Consider the following 12,718-nt stretch of genomic DNA (forward strand, 5'->3'; position numbering starts at 1 on the left):
CTGGGGTTGGACACCAGGCCTTTTTCCCTTCCCACTGAACTGCCTTTTAGTATAGACCTGCTTGATGCTGGGGAGGGGGCATGATGAACTTGCAGAACGGGAAGCCACTACCGATTAGCCGATTAGCCTGCACTGAGTGTAGACACTTGGAATCCTTGCTGGGAACTGCCCAAACCCGAGGGAAAAAACATCAGGTTTTTAGAGGGAAAAAATTCAAACACCTACCTTCACCTGTTTTTCTTTTGCAAGTTTCTCATAGGCAGCCAGCACTTGGACCATACAGCTTTTCAGCATCTCCTGCAGTGTCACTTTTGGCAAAGTATGGCCTCCAACCCGATTAATTTCCTGGCAGAGGCTAAACAGGAAGGACTGGACGTACCAGGATGGCTACAAGAACAAAGGACTGTCGAGTCAGTGACCTGCTGCCACTGAATGAGACGTGGTAAAAGTGGGTCCATTTATCCTTACTAGGCTCATACTCCAGGACCTGGACCTCCCAGGCACCCCCTCCAAGCTGGCCAGTTAATAGATAAAAGTGACCATCGCTGTCACTGCTCTGGTGGCTGGGGGCTGACCTGGCAGGTGGCATTATGTGTTATGCTGTTTTCACTTTGGGGCGAGCAGCTCTCCAACAAGCAGAGCCCAGGCTACACAGGAAATAATCATTAGCTGACAGTCCACTACCTACTTGGCCCAATGTCTACTCCTCCCATGGCAGAAAGTTACCAATACCACTTTTGGCTCTTCGAGGAAGCTGTATTTTGCCTGATGTTCCTGTCTTTTTCCTCTCTGCAGAGCGGGCTGTTTGGCCCAGTCCATCCCATAGGTGCTCTCCTGGGGGCACCCGCTCACCTGTACAGGAAGTCGGATTGTGGACGTGACACTGCTGCCGGACTCGGCCTCCTCTTGGATTTCTAGTTCATCCCAGCTGGTGGCTGTGGCCAGGACTGAGCCGGCATCATCCAAAAGTAACGACTGGGTGAATCCATGAGCCAAAACCTGGTAATAAAAGGCAGATAACCAACAGGCCACTCAGCTCCTTTACGGACTATCTCAAACTACTTGAGTTCTCTTCAGCCCAGCTTCTGCTGCTTCAGTCACGTGGAGGGTGGCAAGTGGAAACGTCACTCTCAGGCTGATTACATCACTCTCAGGCTGATTACGTCACTCTCAGGCTGGTTACGTCACTCTCAGGCTGGTTACGTCAGCCTTGGGAATTTTGTAGTAACTACCTTACACATGTCAGGGGCCACCCCTGAAGACACCAGGGGAGACTGCAGGAAATAGGACATTTGGGTGGAAGAGGGGGGAATTTAGACCCTTGTCCAGGGAGGTCTGTCATTCTTATCAGATGGAAGGACAAAAGGCCAGAGTTTGTGTCTATAAAATCTAGGCTAAACATTTGAATGGAAAAGGTTTTTACATCTGTGCTGTCTCACTACCCCAGAGAAGTGGAAGCATCTGAAGTAAGAACTCTTACTCCCTCGAGCACGCGACGCAGTGAGCACTGGGTATTATGTAAGATTGATGAATTCCAGCCCTGTACCTCTGAAACCAGTAATACGTTGTATGTTAATTAACTGAATTTAAAGAAACAAATTAAAAAAAAAAAAATAGAAGTAGACTGGAAAGTCAAGCTATGCCAAAGCTACACATGCCATCTTTGTTACAACTGACATCTCCCTAGTTCAATACTTACAGGTACATCACAGAGATATAAAATAAAATAGGTTTTATTGAATTTTTCTCAAAAGAAAAAAAGACCTGCCTGCGCTGGCCAGCCTGGAACATGACGGAAGGGAGGCAGGATGGGGCTGCCTGGTGAGCACAGGAAGACGGTGTGCGAGTCACTCACCTTCACAACTGCTGAGCTCCAGACACGGTAGCCCATCACGCTCTGCTGGAGGAGGAGTTCCTTAACTTCCTGCCACTTGGTCTGCACAGGAATTATTTCCTGTGTTTTCCCCTTTCCTTGTTTTTTCAGAGCCCTGGGATCCCTTGCAGGTTTCTCGGAGCTCCCTGACTTTCCCAAGATGCACTGCTTCAGATGGGGACACAGGTCTCCCAGAGACTGGCAGAGTCTGGCCATGAAGAGCACCGCAGGCAACTTGACACCGCCGAGGACATCCTGCTGCCCCTGCATGGCCTGCTCAGCGCCCTGCAGCTCTGCCTGGATGCGCTCTGTGATGTGATTGATGCACGCCACCGAGTGGGTCTGCAGCGTCTCCCACACGGTCCCAGCATCCGCATACCTGTCGAAGGCACAGCCCTTGGCAGGCCCAGGGGAGATGTCCTTGGTCAGGGACGTGTCCGTGGAGGGGAGGTAAGCCAGGAGGTCATCCAGCTTCACCTTCAGTTTAGAATCCAGTGCAGAGCAGAAGTTCTGGACACAAGGGCTGATGGCCTGTGCTTTCATGGAGAGCCCGCTGCTGGCCAAGGGCCCTCGGTGCGCCACGCTCACCCAGGCGGCGTCAGGAGGCAGGTCTTGTGGGCTCTCGGACCACAGGAAGAGAGACATGTTGTACTCAAAGTAGATGTGCTTATTGGAACTGGAGCTGCTGGCATTGCCCTCAAGCTCCTGCAGGGCCGAGACGAGCAGCTCCTCGGAGCTGGTGGAGATGGAGTCAAAGCCTTCTTTGGTCAGAGTCTGAAAGAAAGCAAGAGAGGAGTTCCAGTCAGGACTCCTGTCAGGAAATCTGCCCCAAGCGGCAGTCCATCCCGGCACTCTGCGTGTTCTCCAGCATGCTCAGGAGGATGACGCAGTGGTGGCAGAGAAAGGAGTCGTCACTGATGGCTACAGACGCGTTCCCGATCGGGTGACAGAGGCGTGGTCTCGTTCTGCACCAGAGTCTGGATCTCTGCTCATTTCTATGGTTCGTTTTCCAGAAGAGCCATCCCTGAGTCAGTCAGCCGAGAAAGAGTACACTCAGGAGGGGACCCAAGTTCCCCCAGTCAAAAGCTTGTACTAGGACTGGCCAGGAGCACCCGGACCGTGTGATCTCCTCACCTGTAATCGGTCCAGGAACAGCTGCTGCATCAGATCCTCCCAGAACAAGAGCGGCTTCTCGAGAAGCCGCTCACATGTCACCTCCCAGCTGTGACTGGTGGATTCGCTGGTAAGTAGTTTCCATATGGCATCGCGGACCCCTGCGAGACCTTGCACGTTCTTCACGTACGTAAGAAGGTTGGTGATTCCGTTTTTAATGTCTTCGTTACACCTGCGACAAAATCATTTTTCTTGGATCTGATTAGATTCACGGTTTTCACACCTTTATTAAGAAAAGCAGCAGGGGCGCCTGGGTGGCTCAGTGGGTTAAAGCCTCTGCCTTCGGCTCCAGTAATGATCCCAGCGTCCTGGGATGGAGCCCTGCATCGGGCTCTCTGCTCAGCAGGGAGCCTGTTTCTCTCTCTCTCCGCCTGCCTCTCTGCCTACTTGTGATCTGTCTTTTAAATAAATTAAATTAAAAAAAAAAAAAAAAAAAAAGCAGGACTCCACTCGAAAACCTCTACCTGGGTCCCCACATTAGTACTTGTATCTCTCAGGGTTTTTATAAATATGTATAAACAGCATTTCTGGTGAAGTTGGGGGTGAGGTCCACCCTCGCCTCCCTGAGGTATCTGTTTGGAAGGAAGTCTAGAGCCCCCTGGAATGGCTTCAAAAACCATTGCATTTAAATAAAAACTTAAGAGTGGCCGAACTCTTACACAGAATATTAAGTCCTGTAGGTAATACCTGAAAGACGATCTCATTTTTGGTTCTTCACAGTTGGGGCTAACCGGCCCCCATTCCAGGGGGCTCTAGACTTCCTTCCAAACAGATACCTCAGGGAGGCGAGGGTGGACCTCACCCCCAACTTCACCAGAAATGCTGTTTATACATATTTATAAAAACCCTGAGAGATACAAGTACTAATGTGGGGACCCAGGTAGAGGTTTTCGAGTGGAGTCCTGCTTTTCTTTTTTTTTTTTTTTTAAATTTAATTTATTTAAAAGACAGGCTGAGCCAGAGATTGGTACGACCCAGAGGGCACATGCAGAGCACTGTCTGGACGATCACGTCTCTCCCTCCTTTCTCAGTGGCCTCACTGGCCCTCGTGTGGCTGCATGGGTGGTCCCTGCCGGCCTCAGGAAAGTTCTGGCTACTCACATGTGGATCCATCTCCGCAGCGTGTCTTTCAGGTACTCCTGGCTGATGGGCTGCGCCAGGGTCCGGAGCGCCGGCTGGAAGTGGACGACAGATGCCGGCAGGTGTCTGAACCAGCTGCAGAGCTTCATCTCCTGCAGAGCGCTGGTGCCCTTTCCTAAGAGAAGGCCCAGTGACAAGTCATCGGGGCCGTCCTTTGAAAGGCATGTTAAAAAATGGACCTAGAAGCAATTTCCAAAAATCATCTAGTCTTCCTCTGGGCATGTCAGCCTGGACCCCTGGGATAGGAAAGTCTAGAATGTATGTTCATCAGGGGACTGGCAGCTTCCCGCCAACTCTGGGCACCCCAGCAGACAAGGGGGAGGACAGGGAGGAAGAAGTGGGGACAAGGCAGGGAGGGAAAGCAGTACTGAGCGCTCCACGCTCGGCCCTCGAAGCTGTCACCAGGTGACAGTCTCCCTTTCCTCACCATCCTCCGGCCAGCGGGAGACCCCGCACCTGGCTGGTGGGCTGCAGCACCTCAGAGGTGTCTTCCCAAGAAGGACACAGGCATCTGTGGGGTGACTCTGGGGGGCCCCTTCACTGTGTTCTGTGCGTGAGCGAGCACCTCCAGAGTTGGAAACACAGGAGTCCTTCTAGGGTCCTTTGCACTTGTCATCCAAAGCCATGATAATTAGCCCACACTCACCTTGCACGAGGGGGTAAAGCATTAGGTGGAAGCACCGAGAGGGAAGCCAGGGCATAAGGAAGTGGCTCCCTCGGAAGATAAAGAAAGCCCAAGGAGAGGCTACATAATACATCTGTCTCTCTGAAAATGACCCGGTGGCTGTCTTCATGTTGTTTCTCTGCTACCCTTGGCTGGGCCTCCTCCACCTGGCCTGTGTTCTGGAGCACCGAGGCACAGTCCTCTGCCGTCCTCTCTTCTTTCTGTCATGGCCCCACAGCTCCAGACAACAGCCATGTGCACAGATCTGCGTCTCCAGCTGGACCTCTTATTGCTGTTCTGGACCCACAGTCACCTGCCCACTCCATATTCCCGTTCCAGGGGCTTAACTGTCCCTAAAGCAATATTTTCTTAACTGTCCCTAAAGCAATATTTTTAAGAGTGAACTCATAATCAGCCCTTTCAAACCAGCTCTTTTTCTAGTAAACCTGGACACCTCCTTTCCAAACCCTCCCCACCAATCCACCAAATGCCCTGCTAAACAGATGTCCAAGTTGTCCAGTTGGCCTCCCAGGTGAGCTCTTGGCATCCAGACCCCATGGAGAACCTCTGCCATGTAAAAGCCAACTGTATTTAATTCCAGTTAGGATAAATGCTATCAAATAAAAGCACAGGATGTATGGGAACATAGTGTAGAAGACGAGTAAGCCTGGAACGTCCTCACAAGCTATCCATCGTTCTCTGGATAAAGTCCAAATTCCCTAGCCTGGTCTGCACAGCTCTGCATTATCTGGTCACATCTAATAGACTGGCCATGTCTCTCCTCATGCTGCTCTTCCTCCCACCCAATCCCCCTTAGCTTCCCTTGCTTACTTTTAGTTTCTCAAATATATGAACATCTTCCTTGCCTCAGGACCTTTGCACATCCCACCCCTGTTGCCTGGAACTCTTTCCCTTGCCTTCTTCACCTAACTCTTACCGAACTTTCAGGTTTTAAATATTCTCCAGGGTGCCTGGCTGGCTCAGCTGGTTAAGCAACTGCCTTCAGCCGAAGTCATGATCCAGGAGTACCAGGATCGAGTCCCACATCGGGCTCCCAGCTCCATGGGGAGTCTGCTTCTCCCTCTGACTGTCTCCCCGCTCAAGGCCTCTCTCTCTCAAATAAATAAATACAATCTTTAAAAAAAAAAAAAAAAATCATTCTCCAGGGAAAGCATCACTGGTGGGGTGCCTCCTTTTCAGTGCTCCCAAATCAACTTGTACTTTGCCTCCATAGTAGTGGCCATTTTGTTATTTGATAAGTATTTGTGAGTTCAGTATTTGCCTCTACCACTAGACCGTGGCCTCCATGAAGATGGGGTCCATATCTGTCCAGTGCACTGCTGTATCCCCAGAGCCCAGCACTAGCAGCCACATGGCAGGTGCCGAGTCGATAACAGATGAATAACCTGAGAATAAGGAAGGTTGGTTAAGAGCTCACCGGGAGGATGCTGGCCTGTGATGGTCTCCAGAGTTGAGAAGAGCAAGCCACATGGCAGGGACGGACCTGGCAGCTGACCTTCTGGTAAAGTGTAGAAAAGAGCATGAGCTTGGTTCAAAGTGGTAGCCAGCAGCTCCACTAATGAGCAAATCTGGGCCTTGATGCCGGCACCTACAAGAAGAAACCATCCTTCTGTAAACGGTTTTCTTTAGTAAAGTGAGAAACAGAGAACATTCTAGGTGCTTCAGTCTCCCCTCGGCTCCTCCTTCTCCATTCCCTTGTTTAAGGACTTTATTTTGGAAAGAAGCCAAACCCACCATGTTGTGGCTGGTTTAGAAGTTTCTGAATAGCTGTCTTTCTGGCCAACAGGAAGTCTGTTAGGGCTTGGCGAGGAGAACTCTCTTCTAAGAGCATTATGGAGCACAGGGCCTCAGCCACAGCTTGGTCAGACACGGCTTGGCATTTGAGCAGCATCTTACTTTCATGCAGAATAGTTGACCTAGGAAGATGAGGAAAGAGAGCAACAGGGAATTTTTTACATCTTGGGAAGAAGGACCTTGGTATATGAGGATAGAAGACACGTTCCGTAAACCGGTAGTGGTGAAGTATGGCCGTCCCTAGAGCAGATCTTTTCGCTGGATCCACGTACCGGAAGTGGCTGGCTGCCGCGACCTGCCGGATGAGTATGGGGAATCGTGAGAGGACAGGGCTGAATCGGGAACCAGAGGAATCCAGCTGGAGCAGGTTGTGAAGGTGGCAGCAGAGCAGGTAGAGCTGTGTGGCGTGGAGATACTGGGAGGCCTCCATTGAGCTCCAGATCTTCTCAGGAATTTCTAAGAGTAGCTTGATCTGGGCAGCCATGCTGTAGAACTTCTCCTGCGAAGGCTGCTGGGGCTACAGGGGAAGGCACAGCACAAAGGCAGAACACACAAGTGCAAGGTCAGCGTCTGGCAGGCTTGTGGAGAAATGTGGGGGTACTGTAGGGTACAAAGCTTTATGCCCGAGTCCATGCCACTTGGTAAAGGTCTCAAAGTTAGGTGTTGAGGAATGACTCAAGTCAGGAGCGGTGTATAGCCCACCCAACCCTCCCAGCTGGGTGCACCTGGGCTCAGTCCCATGGAGACACAAACTTAGTTTGGTCATCTCAGCCTGGTTATCCCTGACAGCATGGAGCCCTACAGACCACCACTCAAGTGAGCTTTCTCCTTCTTTCTTCTGACGTTCAGCCTCCCTACACTTGCTCCTGCTTCTTTGAGTGTGTGAAGGACTCCTTTGTTACTCATCCGTCAGATCTTCATCCGTGTAGTGCTCAGGCCTCTCCCGGTCTCAGTCTGCCTTACTCCAGGACTCCTACCCTAGAGCATCACCTCTTAGCAGAACACCACACCCACCTCTTTTTTAGACCTCACCACTCCCAAGTCCCACTGGCGCCTTTCCTATTGCTGCCCTGCTAAGTTTCTCTGCCATTCCATAATCGGTATGTTCAAAGCTAAATTCATTTCCCTACCAAAATTTTAGTCATCTGCCTTCCATATATATCTTAGCATACCTAAGCACTCCACTCCCAAGTTCCCAGGAGATTCATATCCTTCCAATGGTTCTGATTTGAAGACATCAGGAGGGGGAAGAAGGGTACTATAGGTGTCTAGTGAGTCGAGGCCAGAGTTGCTTATAAACATCATAGAATGCACACAACCGTCTACAACAAAGTGATCTAGCCCCAAATGTCAAAAGCACCAGGACTGAGAACTCCTGCTTTAATCAAACTGATTACCTGCTCTTATCTTTTCATACTCCAGACCTACATTCCAAATCTCATCTGTCATGAAGGCCCTCCTTACCGAGAAGGACTCAAGCCTGAAGTGACTTCCTTCAGAAATCTCATGGTAAATTATGTTAATTATTTTCTAATCAATCACCCATTATCCTAAAATGCTTTCTACTGTTTCTCTGGATTATTCAGTTTTCTCATCAACTTTCCATGCATTTAATCCCTCGACTAGATTGTAAGCTCCTTCAGAGCAGGAATTAGAGGGCTTCTGTTTCTTTGTGCCTGGACACACAGAAGGCACTCAAATTTTTGTGGGTCTGAGAATAACTCAGATATAACAACTATAAAAAATAAATACATTTCTAAAGTCAGGCACAGTACCAGTTAGCTTTCTAATAAACCATGAATCAATCTTCAGCTATAGGAAAGGCTGGCCACCCAGGAGGAGGCAGGTATAAATGCACAGCTTAGAGAGGAGAGGGATGAAGTCTCTCATTTCAAAGGTTGTGTTGTGTGAGCCCTGCCCACTGACCCAGATTCTTCTAAAACACAGTCGTATTAAAAAGTTCCGAGAGGGAGAAGTTCTAAGTTGTATTTTGGAAGTTCTTCCATGTCCTATAGGGTTCTTCCCCTATAAGGGGTCGTTAACAAACTCCCGGTTTATCTTTCTGACCCTCCCTACCGGTTCACTTAGTCATTCCGAAATCGATATTCCCTAGGAATGCAAAATGCTGTTCCAGTATTAGGATGCACTTAGGGCTGAATCGTTCCACGCACGCCAGGTCTAATCATTAGCGTTTGAAGGAAAACAAAACAAAACAAAACAAAAAACATCCCACTTAGGATAACTTGATTAGAATAACTTTAGTTCCCTAAAAGGAAAATGTTCCACTGTTGGAAGAAGGGCGCTTGCCGGCTGGTCCAGTCATTCAACGACTCCACCAAAGGTAGAATAGCTCTTTGGGTTTGGGGAGCTTGCTCTCGCGAGTGAGGTGGGGGAGAGCCTGGGATGAGAAATGAACCATAGGGGCGCCTGGGTGGCTCAGTGGGTTAAGCCGCTGCCTTCGGCTCAGGTCATGATCCCAGGGTCCTGGGATCGAGTCCCGCATCGGGCTCTCTGCTCAGCAGGGAGCCTGCTTCCCCCTCTCTCTCTGCCTGCCTCTCTGTCTACTTGTGATCTCTGTCTGTCAAATAAACAAAATCTTTAAAAAAAAAAAAAAAGAGAGAAATGAACCATATGAGGGGAAGGTGGCAACATAAGGGAGAAACAGGTTGTGAGCATGTCGGGAAACGTTACCCAGGGAATGAGCTGGTCTAGCGAGAGACCCCTGGCGTTGTCCTCGAAGGCTGGGAGAGCCCAGCGAAGCCGCGAGACTGGCGAGGGAATCAGGGCCCGGAAGTCAGGAAGGCTCCGAAGGGAGCTGCTGAATGAGCCGGGCCCGCAGACGGCCAAAGGACCGCCGGCGTTCTCCCCGGAGGAAGGGAGTCTAGAAATTCGCAGCAGCCTCTTCCCCAAGGCAGGTGAGGCTCGCGCGGGGGCGGGGACGGGGACTGACCGGCGGCCGCGGGAGGGCGGGAGGCAGGTCCCCAGGGGGGTGCGGGACCGGGGTGCGGGGCCCGGCGTGAGGGGCTGACCTGCGGCTCCTCTTCTGGGGGCCGGGAGACGGCCGAGCCAGCCTGGCGGAGACGGGCGCAGTACTGGTCGGTGGCCTTCACGGCGTCCACCAGACCCTCGGCGCAGCGGCGCATCTGGCCGATGGTGTCGGCCGCCTCGATCAGGTCGCGGTACCGCTCGCCCACCATTTGCCGCAGCTCCTCTTTCTTGTGCTCGATCTCGGCCCGCACCTGGCGCTCCAACCCTCGGATTTCCTCCGCTCCATGTGTCTCGAAAAGCGCCGCGGGGTCGCGCAGATCCAGCCGCTTCAGCGCGGGAGAAGCGACCGCGGCCGCCATGATGGACCCGTCAGCGTCCTGACGGGTCACTTCCGCCCGGAGGCCCGCCCGGCGGCCATTTTGGGTGCGGGCGGAAGCGCTTCCGCCCCACTGCGGGCCTTGCTCGTTCGGAGCTCATCCGGGCGGCAGAGGGGCGGGGCCGGGGTGAGACGGGCGGTGGTTTTGTTGTTTTTTGGCGCAGGCGCGGGAGCGGGCCGTTGGTCTGCGCGCGCGCTGTGGCGGGGATCCAAACTCCCGCCCCGGGGTTGGTGACGCCGGGGGCAGGTGCCACCCGGCCGCGTCCTGACTCTGCGTCCGCGGTCCGACGGCGCCGCCTGCTCGGGACGCGGAGAGCCACAGCCTCCCGAAGGCCCGGCACAGCCCGACGCCTCGGCTCGCCGCAGCGCCTCCTGGCACCGGGCGTGCGGCCTTCCGTGGCGTCGTTGTCATCGTTGTTCTCTGGGTCCCTGACCGAATGCAGTGCCGGGTGGGGCTGGGGGCCGTTCGGGTTCATCGGCGACTTCGCAGTTCCGGATCGCCTCTTCCCGAAGGCCCGCGTCCGCTCGCTTTGCTTCGGTTTTTCTTTGATGTCCATCATTTGGGGGCTTTCGTTTCACCACTAAGGATGCTCAGGCTCCCGCGTGGGGCGGAGGGTGGTGGGCGGCGGGGAGCGGGGCCTTACTCTTCTAGGTACTTCCAAGACCCCTCGTTTTAAAAAACAAAAAACCAAAACCCATTTATTATGGAAGACCTCATACGCTAACCTGGAGAGCATGGTGTCCTGTGCCAACCCGCCAGGTTTACCGCTACCTCATGGTCAGCCTTCTCTTGTGTCCACCCTCCACCTGTTTCTTTGAGGGAAATCCCGAACAGCAGATTTCAATTTGTAAATCAAGCCGTTCATTTAAACCTCACGACGTCCTGCGACGTAGGGAATATCCTCATTTTACAGCTGGATAACCTGGCTCCCCAAGACACTAAAGGGTTTACTCAGTGTAATTGTCAAAGCCTGTACACGAAGTTAACTGAGTTGGTATACACATCAGCCTTACAAAGTAGGTAGGGATATTTCCATTCCATGCAAAAACCCAGAGAAGCTTATTTGCCCACCTGAGTTGCTTAGCTAATAAGGAATGGGATCTCCCTGGGATTTTTAAATTCCTGGCATGTGATTTTTCTGCTTTGTCACACAACCTCCCACAGACTCAAAACACGCCATGGTGCTAGGTCTGCAATTTGCTGTCACATCAGTCTCGTTCTGTAGGGGACGTTTTGTTGATGCTCTCTGCCCAGCATCTGTGAAATGTCTTTTCTGTATTTGGGGAAATCACCTCTGTGGGGCGAGATCTTTTCCAGGGACCCCTTACAACTATGATGCAAGTCTGTGGGCCCGGGATTGGCTAATCAGACAACAGCTTGGGGCTTTAGACGGAGGTGGCAGCAGGGACATTGAATCCAGCAGGAACTCCGAGCTGCTGGTGGCAGCCGTCGGTGGCCACAGTGAGGCCCCCTCATCAGAACTGATGGCCCAGTGCTATGCTTTGATTGGGTTCTGTTTCCACTTCCCTTTGTTCCCATCTCTTGAGCCTGGTTCTCCAGCTTTCCCGGAGACTGCACGAGCTGCCCAGTTCTTACTGACACATTTCATTTCTTTGAAGATCAAAATCAGTCTGGTTGGTTGCCCTAGAGTCCCTAACTGACACACCCTTCCGAGTTTCCAGCTCCGGAAGAGTTTGGCTGATGCCTGTCTAACAGCAAGAGGGAGGCCTGTTGAGGCCTCAGTTTTGGTGGGGGACTTGGGAGATGGTATGAGAGGACTTGCGCTGTGCACTCACCTATCATCTCAGGTAGAGGAAAGGCCAGCTCTCGGCAGGCATCTTCACTGCGGGATTATGGTCTGAAAGCAGATCTTTCCTCTGCTTCCCCAGCCAAGTTCTGGCTGCCCTGAAGATGTCGCTGTTGTTCTTCTGCGTGCAGAACTGAGTGCCTTCCAGAGGCTGTTGCCAAAACTTCTTGCCCTGGAAGCCGGACACTGGAGGTACGGTGTCCATGACTTTGTCTTCTTTTCCTTTCCCTCCTGCATCAAGGTTCCACGTCCCCTTCCTCTTCTGTGGCTTTTTTGTTTGTTTGTTTTTGGTTTGGTTTGGTTTGGCTTTTTGCTGTCTGGCGCTCTCCAAACCAGGATGAGGGTCAAGAGCTTCCGCAGCCAGACAAGGAAGGTGCTGGGGACTGAGTGGCAGAGAGGAGAAACTAGTCTCTTTGTTTTTCTCAAGGGGTACGTGAGCAAAGGGCACTTACGAGTTTTATCGCCGTCATTTTGTTTTGGTTTAAGGCGGAGTGTGTGCCGCGCCTTTCGCGTGCAGGGAAGGGAGGATGTCTTGGTGTCATTTTCTTTTTTGTACCTTAAATCTTTAAGGGGTAAAAGACATCCAGTGTTTACATTTAAGAGATTATGTTTAGATCATCCTGGGCTTCTGAATTGAAACCCAGGCATTCTGCCAATTATAATAGTTGTTATTTTGAGCCCCATCTGGACACTTCGCATATGTTACCTTTAATCCTAATAATAATCCTACAGCGTAGGTGGTCTCATGCTTGTTTGCTAGATAAAGCCAGGTTCAGCAGAACCAAGTCACCTGCCCGAGATTACACAGCTAGTCAGCAGCCAAGCCTGTCTACACATCCCGGTCAGCCTGACTCTAAAGTCCTTGATCTTTCTTGTGTCAC

The 12,718-nt window shown here is 51.8% G+C and overlaps 1 protein-coding gene across 2 annotated transcripts in view; it reads right to left on the reverse strand.

The window, feature by feature from the left end:
• Nucleotides 1–10,058, reverse strand: part of COG1 (component of oligomeric golgi complex 1) — a 13,304-nt gene extending 3,246 nt beyond the window's left edge. Inside the window, exons 1-9 of one of the 2 annotated variants that reach the window (XM_059150357.1) lie at nt 9,695–10,058; nt 6,938–7,182; nt 6,606–6,787; nt 6,289–6,459; nt 4,148–4,301; nt 3,008–3,218; nt 1,856–2,647; nt 853–999; nt 226–387 (exon numbers count right to left, since the gene is read on the reverse strand). In XM_059150357.1, coding sequence (XP_059006340.1) covers nt 226–387; nt 853–999; nt 1,856–2,647; nt 3,008–3,218; nt 4,148–4,301; nt 6,289–6,459; nt 6,606–6,787; nt 6,938–7,182; nt 9,695–10,012 — 2,382 coding nt within the window. In that variant the 5' untranslated portion in view covers nt 10,013–10,058. The remainder of the gene's footprint in view (nt 1–225; nt 388–852; nt 1,000–1,855; nt 2,648–3,007; nt 3,219–4,147; nt 4,302–6,288; nt 6,460–6,605; nt 6,788–6,937; nt 7,183–9,694) is intronic. The other variant, XM_059150358.1, reaches the window with a different exon arrangement.
• Between the last annotated feature and the right edge of the window lie 2,660 nt (nt 10,059–12,718).

This window comes from Mustela lutreola, chromosome 15 (assembly GCF_030435805.1).
Source record: "Mustela lutreola isolate mMusLut2 chromosome 15, mMusLut2.pri, whole genome shotgun sequence".
In the NCBI taxonomy this organism is placed as follows: Eukaryota; Metazoa; Chordata; class Mammalia; order Carnivora; family Mustelidae; genus Mustela; species Mustela lutreola.